Source organism: Solea senegalensis, linkage group LG1 (assembly GCF_019176455.1).
Source record: "Solea senegalensis isolate Sse05_10M linkage group LG1, IFAPA_SoseM_1, whole genome shotgun sequence".
In the NCBI taxonomy this organism is placed as follows: Eukaryota; Metazoa; Chordata; class Actinopteri; order Pleuronectiformes; family Soleidae; genus Solea; species Solea senegalensis.
The window spans coordinates 13974582-13987141 of record NC_058021.1 but is presented as its reverse complement, the minus strand read 5'-3'; the positions used below and the strand labels follow the sequence as shown (position 1 = coordinate 13987141).

General features: G+C 39.5%; 1 protein-coding gene across 8 annotated transcripts in view; it reads right to left on the bottom strand.

Moving 5' to 3' along the window:
* LOC122778117 (histone-lysine N-methyltransferase 2C-like) overlaps window positions 1-8490 on the bottom strand; it is a 62745-nt gene extending 54255 nt beyond the window's left edge. For 3 of the 8 annotated variants that reach the window (XM_044039739.1, XM_044039757.1, XM_044039747.1), the window contains exons 1-2: window positions 7681-8487; window positions 1795-1983 (exon numbers count right to left, since the gene is read on the bottom strand). In XM_044039739.1, coding sequence (XP_043895674.1) covers window positions 1795-1982 — 188 coding nt within the window. In that variant the 5' untranslated portion in view covers window position 1983; window positions 7681-8487. Of the gene's footprint in view, window positions 1-1794; window positions 1984-7680 lie in introns of all 8 variants that reach the window. The other 5 variants (XM_044039715.1, XM_044039722.1, XM_044039707.1 and 2 more) reach the window with 4 other exon arrangements.
* Window positions 8491-12560: the final 4070 nt, after the last annotated feature.

Sequence of the window (12560 nt, the reverse complement as noted above, 5' to 3'; positions counted from 1 at the left end):
AGTCAACATAATCAACGGTGTCAATTACCAAAATTTGTCGATGCGCAATTTTATTGCTGAAAATATTAAATTAAATCACGCCTCTGGCAAACCACCACCAATAACTGTGATGCACTACAGGAAGTGCTATGGTAGAGCAGTAATGTCCTGCTTTTCTGAACCAACAAAGGTCATTGGGGTCACAATGATCGCCTCACTGCATGTTATTCCCCTTATAAACAAAGTATTTATCTCAAAAACATTGTATTAATAATTATTTGTAGTAAAATAGTCAGTTAGCTTTCATAAGGTTTGAACTAACTAACATTGTGAGTAAATCCTAGTAGTTTCCTAGTAAATCATTATTTATTTATTTATTTATTGACAATGCGGGGGGCATCGGGAGTATAATGTACTGATGCAAGGAGGTGGAATAAAAAGTCAGTAAAGGTAAACTGTGACAACAATGGTGCTCGGATATAAAGTTAACCTTAAAGCTAACTCACGCTAGCAACCCTTTATATCAACACTCAGACATTCGAGGTGGATATAAATGAGACCCAACCGTGGTAGCAGAGCAGCATATGTTCACTGTGAAGCTGTTACCGATTTGTCTGTAACTCAATACAAACCAAAAGCCATGTTTGTGTGTGTTAAGGTGACTATGGTTTTACACCACTTTGGCCATGGAGCAGTAGAATACAACTACATCTTTGAGCTAGAAGAATGAAAGAATGTCTCCTCTCTTGAATCAATTTGGGACCATGTGAATCTGGATAGGATTGATACAGGAAATCGGCAGCGGTGCATGCCCTATATATCGAGTGATCGAAAAAATAGATGGCTGATTACGTGCAGCCCATTTCTGCACGTTTGTTCTGGACCTATCAACATGAAACAATTTAAATCTACCACAGGTCACTCTTTCAACATGGCATTAACACATCTTCTGGATGTTTGCAGATTAAACGATCCACTGGGAGCAGGGTATTAAGACTGATTGCGAGGACAGAATAAGGAGAGAGTTAAGAACATGGCAAGCATTATATTACAGAGAAGCTATAAGCTGTATTATTCTGAATATTGCTATGGGAGTGACAGACAAGCTAGACATCTTGTACAATACCCACAAAGACATTTCTGTGGCACAATTAATGAAAATCAAGCAGATGTGGAACAGTTTGAAACATCTAAATAACATGGGCTTTTAAATACAATTCTTGCAAGGACATTTTATTCAACTAAATGGTTATAAAAGGACCCATTTTGAACAACTAAATTTCTGCAATCCAGACATACTAAAATAGTATGAATTCTACTTATTATTTTAACATTAAATCACAATTTTACTTTTCCCCCAATAATACCGTGTATGGTCAACTACTCACTCAGACAGTCAGCCTTAGAATTTGATGGCTTGATTTTGACAATTACAATACAAAAAGCTATAGAGTTACTTTATAGAAAACTCTAAGGTTATAATGTCATTAAGATAATGTTGCTACGGTTAAATTAATCTAGTATTTAATGAGCTATGATATTATGCTATGAAAACTGACAGAAAACTGTCATAAAATATGTCATATGTCAATTCTCTGTAAAAAAAAAACGAAATATCTCAAATTTTGCAGTGAGCACCTCTATTTGCAGTTGCAATTGTCACATACCAAACATATATGTTTTACCATCCACAGACAACCAGAACCCATACACCTACATGACATCAAATGGAGCTCTCCTGTGAGAACTTTGAATGAAAATGAAACACTTGGTTGTTAAAAATACCATGGTATGTTTTTGCATGTAAAAACCTACTTCTTTCTGTTCTTGGGCAGGGATGAGGATGGTGCCTGGGGTAGGATGGCAGCACCATCTTTGCGTGGCCTGCCACGTGGTCGCTTGTCTGCGTGGGCAGGACTTCCTGTGGATGTGGCCCCTACACTGCTGGAGGGCGGTAAGGGTCCCTGGTCAGAGGGCTCCACAGTTTTATCCTCTGATGACATTCTGGAAAACGATTATAAGAAAGATGAGATCAAGAAAAGCATTAAATGGTTTGGAAAATGATCTCACGTTTTTAAACACAAGGTAGAGAAAAACATGGCAACACGTTTTCCACCTAATTGATTTCATATTCTTAAAAGAAGACTCAGTCTGATGTCAGATCATAGGCAAATTCTAAACACTGCAGGTGAATTAACTGAGATTTTCCAGATTTCACATTTGCCATCTACTGCTTTATCCTTCCTATTGGGTCGTTGGGGTACACCCTAGACAGGTCACCAGTCCATCGCAGGGCCAACATACCATGGCAAACAACCATTCACTCTCTCATTCACACTTAAAGTCAATTTAGTGTGTCCAATTTGCCTGTTCTGCAAGTTTTGGGGCTGTGGTAGGAAGCTGCATTACCCAGAGAGAACCCATCCACACACAGGGAGACCATGCCAATTCCAAACAGAATGGCCCTTGGTCAAACCAGGATCTGAACCAACAAACGTCTTGGTGTGAGGCAACAATGCACCACTGTGTGCTTCCTTCAGTCTTCACATATTTTAAGCTGATATTACTTAGCCATTTCTAAAGCAGACAAACTAAATGAAGGCAGATGAGGCGCCTTCAGCAGCTTATAGGTGATGATAGGCAATCGTTTCTGATGATCCATTTGATTCTGTGTCTAAGTCCTTGGGCAATCCCTCTTAACAGTGATGCACACCTAGCTCTGGTCATATTCAGTGGGTTTTAAGTATCTTGGATGTGGTTTATACAAAATGTTTGGGGTGTATTATTTTCATCCTCATCAAGATTCCTTTCCTTCTTCAAGAAAAGACTAAAGCTGAAACAACAAAATGATCATCAAATGACACAAACGATTATCAGTCTAGCTTCTGTCCAATCAAGCTCCAGTAGCTGTCATCGCACAATCCCCTCATGCAACACTCGAAACTAAAGGAATACCAATACTTGCTATTTTTAAATAATTGGCACTGGCCAATTATCATTTATTTATCTGTAAATTATTACAAATGATTCACTTCATTTGCCATTTCATGCATATAATTAGTTCATACATTATTTTTATTGAAATAAATGAAACAATTAGTGTTCAATATCTGGTTACTTAAGTTAAGCAATTTTTGTTCAATCATTTGTTATCATTAAACAAAAAAAATTGGCCAAAAAAAAATCTGCATCAATATATCAGTCATCATCTGTCCTGCTTTCTAAAAATCAGATAGAACCCCTAGAAAACCCTTATCTGTCAAACTATTCAAAACCAAATCAACATGGCTGTATTCATAAAAAGTGAGAGTGAACTCTGACAGACTGAAACTGGTACTGGTTCTGTTCATTTTTACATAACCTTTTCATGTCACCATGGCAACGTAAATAAACTGAGTCACATGATGTCCAGAGCTCTATATTAATGCAGTGAAAAGTAGCGGAAAGTCACTTTACCAGGCATTCTGCAATCACTCCATATCCAGCCACTCCAGGTTTTCTATTAAACCAAAACCCACCCAATACAAACTACTCAAAAAGGTAATTACCATGGATGCTACCCTAAAGATGAATTTTAAGTGAAATTAAACACAAAAAAAAAAAAAAAGTGGTCAAAAATGCTCTGACTAAAAGAAAGCGTATTCTCTGCGATGTGGAAACCATGTTTGGATACTGGAAATGCTTAAGATCTTTCTACACCATCAGTCAAATTTACACTAACATGGCCAGACAAAAAAATGTCTACATATATTGTCAATGTATGGGAGTTCAACTTGTTAAAAGAAGGCTAATTTACCCAATTTAAAGTACAAATTATGCACCCCTCACAGGCCTCAATTCAATCAGATTTATAAATGGCAGGCATTTCATCCTTAAAATTTTTAAAGGGAATCCATTGAAATTCTAGCAAAGGACATAATTGCGATTGATAATTGTGGTAATTATGTAATTAAGTTTTGTTATTGACCAAATTGGTCAGTTCTTGTGATCAACAGATAAGTAACAAAACCCTTTATCTACACTTTTGTGTATCGTTTTTTCCCAGCCACTGGTTCTATAACTGAAGAAACCAAACCTCACTAGCTTTGACCATTGATAACAATGGCATGTCCGGTGGTCAACCCACTCACTGACTCTTTAACAAAATTAAATCCTGGTAGAGGTGATTATTCCCAATTCCAATTAAAAAGAAAATAATGTCATTAATCATCTTAATACAGTAGCCTCCAAGAGCTGCCATAACAGTATCAGCAATTTAGATTCTACAAAAGCTTGGAACTTTGTTAGAGTGACTCTTCAGAAATGATTCTCTTTTTTTATGTGGCATTTCTGTGATGACATTAAAATTGTGTGAGATGTGCGAGGAATAACTGCACACAGCTTTGTCCTTGGGCCATTTGGTAACCCTCATGCCCAGTATGAAAACAAATGGAATGTTTTCACGCTTTTTTTTTCAATTTTCTTTTAATTTGTCACCTGTCTGATGTCATCTGATGTGATGTGCAAGTTGCTTTGAAATGTGCTGCCTGCATCTTTGAACATAAGCCCTCTCTCAACAACACACTGCAGCTAAAACTTTGACTCTACTGCAGGCAAGTGATGCAGCACGGCAAGTTTTCAGTTCATCCCTGAGAGCTCTATGGTCCTTTTTTGAAGGGAGTTAGACCACACAGGGAACGTGTCCTCTACCTCAGAGTACACCATGTTGTAGCATCATGTTTTTAGTACAAGTGCCAAGAATGGAGAAATCAAACACTGGCTCTAAGGAACCTGAGGGATATTATACTTTCACATATTCATTTGGATAGAAAATGTAAGACAAACAGTACACTATGAAACTAGATTAACACCAATTTTAGTTTAGACTAAGATAAGCCCTTAATTAGTGAGTGGGTATTTCCAGTAAACAAGCACAGAAGCAAAGACGGAACTGGCTATCGCATGGCAACAAAGGACGACCACCCTATCGGTGATGATTCAAGTTTTTTTTACAGTAGACCATTACAAGTGCATATGATGAAACTGATTGTCAACATATCTTCTCATGAATGCCCAGAGCTACAGGAAAGTGATGTTTTAAGTCTTTGTTATTCTGACTTTGATCACTTATTGGACAGCAAGTACTTAAGTTAATGCATTCTCATCAGAACTGCAGCAAAACCCAATACAATGTAGATGCCGGTGATGACTGAGTTCAGCAGACAAAGTTCACAGTTGGTTGAAGACATTTCAGCTGACAGCAAGATAAAGACTAGATGTTATCTTTGCAGTAGTGCTGGGGGTAGGATTTTTTTTTTATTCCAGAGTATTTTTCTATTTCAACAGTTTTGCAGTATACAGCAGTATTTTTTATGCATGAGCGTGAGTGCTAAAGCAAGAGAGAGGCACAGGTGAGTGTGTGTGTGCTCGTAATGAGTGAGTGGTCAAGCAAGAGAGAGGGAGTGGTCAAGTCGAGTATGTGTGTACTTGTATTGAGTGAGTGGTCGAGAAAGGGAGAGGAAGCGGCAGAGTTGTGAGTCTGTTAACGTAACTTCATACATTCTTGGTGTTCCAACATGTATTTTATTGTTGATTGATGTGTGTGTGACTTAGAAGGTCAATGTATAACCTGAGCCATTTTGAATGTTAGAGTGGAATTTTGTACAGCACATTGGTCAGCTCAGATTCCAATATGATTACTTTTCACAGACCATAATACAGAAGATGCACCACAATGATTTAGAAATTGCCACTGCATTATTTTCCAGCAGAGTGTGCATCAACTTCATTGATTAATCTTAAAATTGTCCAATGGTGGCGTCAAGCAGTCTACACAATACGTGTCTGACTAATTGAAGCACAATTCTTAAAAGTTCATAAATAAGTGACCCTACCAAAATACATAAACACAACTGTTTGTATGATACCTGCAACTATTTTCATGGACTACACTTTTAACCTGTAAGAAAAAAATCTTCCTCATCCAAATACGTGTGTTAATAAACACATTTATGGTACCATTTCAAGATATATGCATCAGAGTCTACGAACAAATTACAATAACCTCAACAAAGAAAAGATGATACAGACCAATCTTAACTCCTAGGTAAGGTTAACAAAATTGGACAGAGCAAAACCAGGTCTGTATGTATATATGTTTGTATTGGCTTTGTATTTAACAACCAAAACATTTGTAATTGCTCAATAAATAAATAAATAAGAATATCAACCAGGCTCTAATTTTCTTCTGCCAGTTTTTTTTTACAGTTACAATTAGTAGAAATTGCTCAAGAACACGAATATCACAGGGAGAGTATCTACCATCTCCAATAGTCCATTCACAAAATTTTAGAATCTTTCATAAACAGCAATAAGTATTGACCATGGGTTTTGAATAAACTGCAGACATTGAAATTTCCTAATGGTCTTGTTCCAAATAGCAATTTCAATTTAAAAAGGATTAATTGTTCAGCCCTACTCAGGAGAGGGTTCAATTGTTGTTGGTCTGCATCTTTTGTTGCTGCTATGTGGCAATTCTCTCCTTGTGTCTATATTCGGCTTCAACAGCCTCCAGGCTCTGTGGACAGATGGTGGACCATCAACACCAAACTCCACAGGAAATTGTCTTTACAGCAGCAAAACTGTCAGCACAATTATGCAGATAATGTGAATGTGTGCTTAAATCCTCAATTTGAGATCAGAGACAGAGAAGTGGTCCTAGAGCAGTACACGTATTTTTGTGAAAAAAGTTCCATTCGTAATTAGATTCAAACCCTGGTCAGGCTCAATTGAATGTGGTGAAAATAAGGACTCGAGGTTTGAATGTGGTGACTCCTAGGCAGGCACGACCACCGGGCACAATTGCTAACGTTAGCTTTTGTTAACTCAAGCTGGGGCACAAAGCAGCAGTTGCATACAGCTAACGACAGCTAGCCTGTTGTTGTACAACTATGTTGCCTTTTCTTTGGCGATCAAGACAAAAGTATAATTGACATCGTCTTTATAAGAAAGGAAACGCATAAAGACATTAATCGACCTCACATCACATGAACCCGGAGGTAGATTAGAAAAGAGGCATTACCCAACTAACTTTGAAAAGGGTTCACACAGCAAACAGGTTACCTATGTTTGCAGTTAGTTGGCTAAGTCGTCGCACCATCTTGTAACACCAACACAAAAACACCAAACATTACACCTTCAGTCTTTTGTTATGACACTACTAACATCACAGTCTTGTTAGTGGTGGCAATATGACTTGTTAATCTCGTCCACGCTGCCCATTCGGCAATTTCCAAATGGATAGAAGGTATTGATGAGCAGTCGTGCCCAACACACAAAGGCTCGGTCTATAGAACGAAATGGAACTGTTCTGGGGAACTACAATGCTACGTACAAAGTGAAAACGATACGATGTAAAATGACGTAAGCGTACATCTGTGCCAATTGTTATGGAAAAAGGACATTTCGGTGCGACCAAGGATCTCACACTTCACATAAAACCTTTAAAAATGTGAATACGAATGTGTTTCTTGTTGTATAGCATCTGCGGAATGCTCCACTGGATGTTGCCTTCCGTGTAATAGTCTGAGTCATGAAAGCCAAGGCGGCGACAAACCCCCATCAGCCTGGAGATGGATAATGTTGGCTCAGCTTCACTTCAGAACGATGAATACCAAACAATTACAGCATGCACGAAAACAGACGATACGGCTTCGCACTTACCTTCCAGCCCTATGAATAGCGAATTATCCTCTTCATGTCCGAAATACTGGGAGATGAAACGTCGCACTTTTATCACCAAGCAAGCTAGCTAGCTAGCAAGCTAACAAGCTAGCTAGCCTCTCTCCAATGAAGCAACACCGCAGTTCTCAGAAATGTACAACGCATAGCATTAGATTCCAACGCTGCAATGTTATTCCCAACTTTGCCCATTTGATGGAAAGACAGATCATGTAAATCCAACAGAAACCCGCTTCGCTTGCATTTGGAGGAGGGAGGGGGATCACTTTCCTTTCTCCAATGACAGCTGTCGTCGCACGAGTTGGGGTAATGTAGCTAGTTGGTGTTAGCCACCCAAGTCTATGGCCAACAGTTTTAGCATTAACGTACGAGCAAACTCAGAGCCAAAAATCCAGGCAGCTGCAAAAGTCAACACTCCGTAAACCAAACTTCAAACGCGGATCTGCGCAGAGCGAACACTGGGTGACGACCGCTTGGTTGGCAACTGGTTCTATTTTCTTCAGCTGCGACAAGCTGCGGGACCAAGCAGCGGCCAGTTAGGAGACTCTCGCAGCCAGCCTGCCACGCAGTAACAACCGCCTCCCGTGACATGAAAAAACAAACATTTGCTTGTCAGAAAACAACATTCCGCCTGCCACGGTGGCGGAGCTGTGAATTCACTACGTTAAAATCACAAAATCAAGTTGAAGACGACGCTTCGGCATACTCTGTAACGGTGGCCATATCTAATGATAAGTGGCACCGGAGCACAGCCCCTTCTAGTCTCCCCCAAAAAATAGACCCACCTACCCCTGCCACAACTACGGCGCACAGAATATTGTGCCAATTCGAAGTGACTTGTCGAGAAAGAGATGTGTCGCGGGTCTGTTAAGTGTTCAATAACATCGATGAGAACATACGTCTAAAAAACAACACCGCGCAAACCATTTGATAATTTCTTCAAAATACTCTCTGACCCTGCGGAGGGATATGGGCATTTAGTAAATAAAATAATGGCTAGAGCGACATCGAATAGACGGAGTCTGGATTTAAGCGTGGGTGGAGGAGGATTGTCAACCATGAGCGCTCCAGCTCATGCAAATCACCAACAACAGCAGCTGTAGTGGCTTCAACTGTTACCAGCCTTTATTAGACAAGGGGAGACACAATATATAAACACAAATAGTTGATTTAAAGTACACACGGCATGGTGCATATAAACTATGGACACCACCCAGACACATAGACCAAGACTGGGCTGTACCTCAACAGTCTCCCCCATCTCCGCCGTCTCCTTTCCTGCTGCCTTTCTCAGTCCAATTCTCACCCTCCTGTGCACCAGTGCATGCCTTGCGTCAACATGTAGATGTTGCGTGTAAACAGGCAGTCGCTCTGTACACGCAGGGGTTAAATTTCAGAAAAGCCCCCAGGGGTCGGCTTCCTGTGGCTTGATATAATATGTTATGGAGCCCGTGGATGTTACGTATCTACGTGCATTTCGCTTCTTTTGACCGCCTTTCCTCACAACTTCCCGAGTTTGGTCGAGTAAAGCCCGCAGAAAATCAATGTGTAGAATTAAACACAGTCCCTTCTCCTTTAAATGTGAAACCCAGTGAACCTTGGTGCCACTTTCCTAGACTATGAGCTCCCCCTGCTGGTGAATGTAACGCAGGACACTCAACGTGTATGCGCTAATAATCTTTTAATTAATGATCATTTGGAGACAACCCCTTCCAATCAAATATCAGGACAATTTAAAGGGAAACCGAGTCCTAGTCCTCAGGTTGCACCGGCCAGTACTCAGCACCAGTATAGAAACACAATTTTAACAGGTTTTGTTTTGATATAATATATTTTATTAGACAAAGCATTCAAAATAGAGAAAAGATTTCACAGTTTTTCCACAGTATCAGTGCACGACCCTATCTCAAAAGGTTAATAATTCTTTCTTGATAATTATTTTTTATTCCATCCAGACATAGGGTGATAGGCGGGGTACAGTTCACCAGTCCATCACAGGGCCAGACACACACAGAGACAAACAACCATTCACTCTTAGAGTCAACTTAGACTAGAGCGTTCAATTTACCTAATCCACATATTGCATGTTTTTGGACTATGGGAGGAAGCCGGCGAACCCGGAGAAAACCCAAGCACACACGGGGAGAACATGCAGAGAGGCCCTTGTTCCAACCGGGGCTCAAATCCGGGTCGTCTTGCTGCAAAGGCAAGAGTGCTAACCACTACACCCACCGCATGGTCCTTCTTTTTTATTACAAATTGGAAAACAAGACAAGACATCCAATACTTTTCTTCTGGACCTCTCTTTCATGACTTATCTTGTTTTCTAAGTTTATTAATTACAAAAAAGCATTTTTTTCCCCCTGCATTTGTATCTGTATCATCACTAAAATCCAATAATGTTTTACATTGGACAATAACCTTTATCTCCAGACATGCAGATGAATGTAGACTGTGGGTAGTAACAAGTAAACAATTCAACACGGAGAATAAAAGGCATGATAAGGAATTTGAAACCTAAACAACTGATATGTGACAAATTAAAGGGATAAACAGGACGACAGTGACTCCATCAACAGGCCAGGAGAGTTCACTGAATGGTTTGACAAGTGTGAGAATGATGTGAATCAAATATTACGGCCTCGACGTCCACCAGATCGCAATGAAACACTAATGAAACCATTTTGGACTCATGTGAAGGTGCTTCCGCTCTCTCTCTCTCTCTCTCTCTCTCCCCCCATCTCTCTCTCTCTTTTTCTCTCTTCTTCATCAAAACACCACTGAATGAGGGAATACTTCTCCGAAGAATGAGGCTCATCTTTCGTGTTCCAGAAACTTGAAACGTCAATGACTTTTTACAGCAGGCAAGTGTCCAGACAACTATCTGATTGAGGCTAAGAAAAAGTTTACTGGAGTATGATTTGGAATTGAAAAACAACAACAACAACAAAGAAGTAAAGGGCATATATTAACCATATATGCTGTTTATTTTGCCTGTACGTGGGATGAATTAAACCTCTGCTGGGTATTTTAATGCAAAATTGTTTGATTGTGTTGAATTAAAAACAAATTCATGGATGTACCCAAGTCATATGTCACAGTTGAATTGATGGACGAGGTCACCACATGCTCTGTACTCTCAACAGTCTTAATTCTGGGTCAGTAGTGTTGCCTGATGTCAGCAAAGTGTGTGACAGCACACGATGGAGTCACTTTCTACATTATAACCTTCAGCGTTGGTGTATCTTTACACCACCAACCACCATTGACCTAATTACCTTGACACACACACACACACACACACACACACAAGGCGTGGTTCAGTGATGTATCAGTGATACCTTTGCGGACCTATTTCCTGCATGTGCAAAGTTGATGAAGAGAGAGAGAAACAGGCCTTGAAGTATTTGTTTTAAAACAGCAACAAGGTGCTGTCTGTGTTTGTGTTTCCATTTTGAATTTACCGATTTCTGCCAATCAGTCCTTTTTATGAAATCGCATGTATTTTGTTCAACACAGCACAAAATGGAAAAAGAAAAACACTGCAGAACTTAGCCACAAGTTAATTGTGAAAACTATATAATTTTTATTATTATTATTATTATATAAAGTAGATGATTCTTCTGAAATAATGTCCCTTTTTTCAGTGTTGGAGATGCATTTTTGGTAAATTACAGACAGAGGGCAGCAAGACCCTGTTTCATTGGAGCAATAGTTTGATCAAACCTTCAGTTTCAATTCAACATAAAACCATTTCATCGTCTTTCCTGCCTGTGTTAACATACATTTTGCTGTCCACGTATAAAATGAGCCGTCTTGTGTCCTGGTTACACAAGCACAAGCACTGCCAATAAATCTTGCCTCTCACAAAAACCTGACCTTTTGCCTTTAGTGCATGCAGGAACAGCCCATCTGAACCCATTTCTGTTTGAGACGCTCACCTTGTCATATAAATCCCCATGTAAATTTATATAGGTTTTCTTAATTAAGAGCACATAAATGTGTTTTAATACAGTAAGTCATTTAAGGCAAAATAAAACATAATTACATGCCGAATGGATAAATGCTCAAGGAGCTCTTTTCTGGTTGTTGAGCTTAATTGATGCCCTTTGGCTATCAGCATTAAGGACTAATTTTCAAGAGAATAATCAGGCGCTGTAACTGGGAGATAAAATGGGCTTTTTCAAGGCTAATGACCTGCACTTTACTAGCCATGCAAGTCATCCTGTGGGTGTTAAGTCTGGAAATGCAGCGGGTCTGCTTTGTGTTTCTAATAAAACAACCACCTTCTGTTGACGCTCATTTGATTTCACGCCACATATTCCACATGCATGTGTCATGTGTTTCAAGATAACCCACATTTACCCATTTTGTTTGTTTCCTCCACATGTATGAAGGAGGCATTTAGATGCAAAGCATGCATGTTGTTTAAAGAAGGGCAAAAGGCAGCTGCAGAATAAGAGGACAGACAGTTGCCAGGTGAGCAGATGGATCATATGAATATAATCGGACGCACGAGAAACCCGAAACCAGACGCTGTCTGGACTCTTTGTCTCCACAAGAACAGGTATTGTAGAATCCGGCTTACATGAATTATATTTGCACAGCAAGCTAATTATTACCCATAATTACATGCGGAACACAGCTTTATTATCCGTGAAAACAACGGCCCAGTACACAATCTTCAAACATCCGTGGCATACATATAGAGAATCTGTTTTCATGTTTAATTTCAAAGAGATGAAATGTTGAAATATCTGCATCGTAATTTCGTTTGATGACTGGGAGTTTTAACTTGTGTGTGGAAAGACCGTTTTACTTACCTTTAAACAGAGAAGGGTTTTCACTGCAGTCTTATGAAA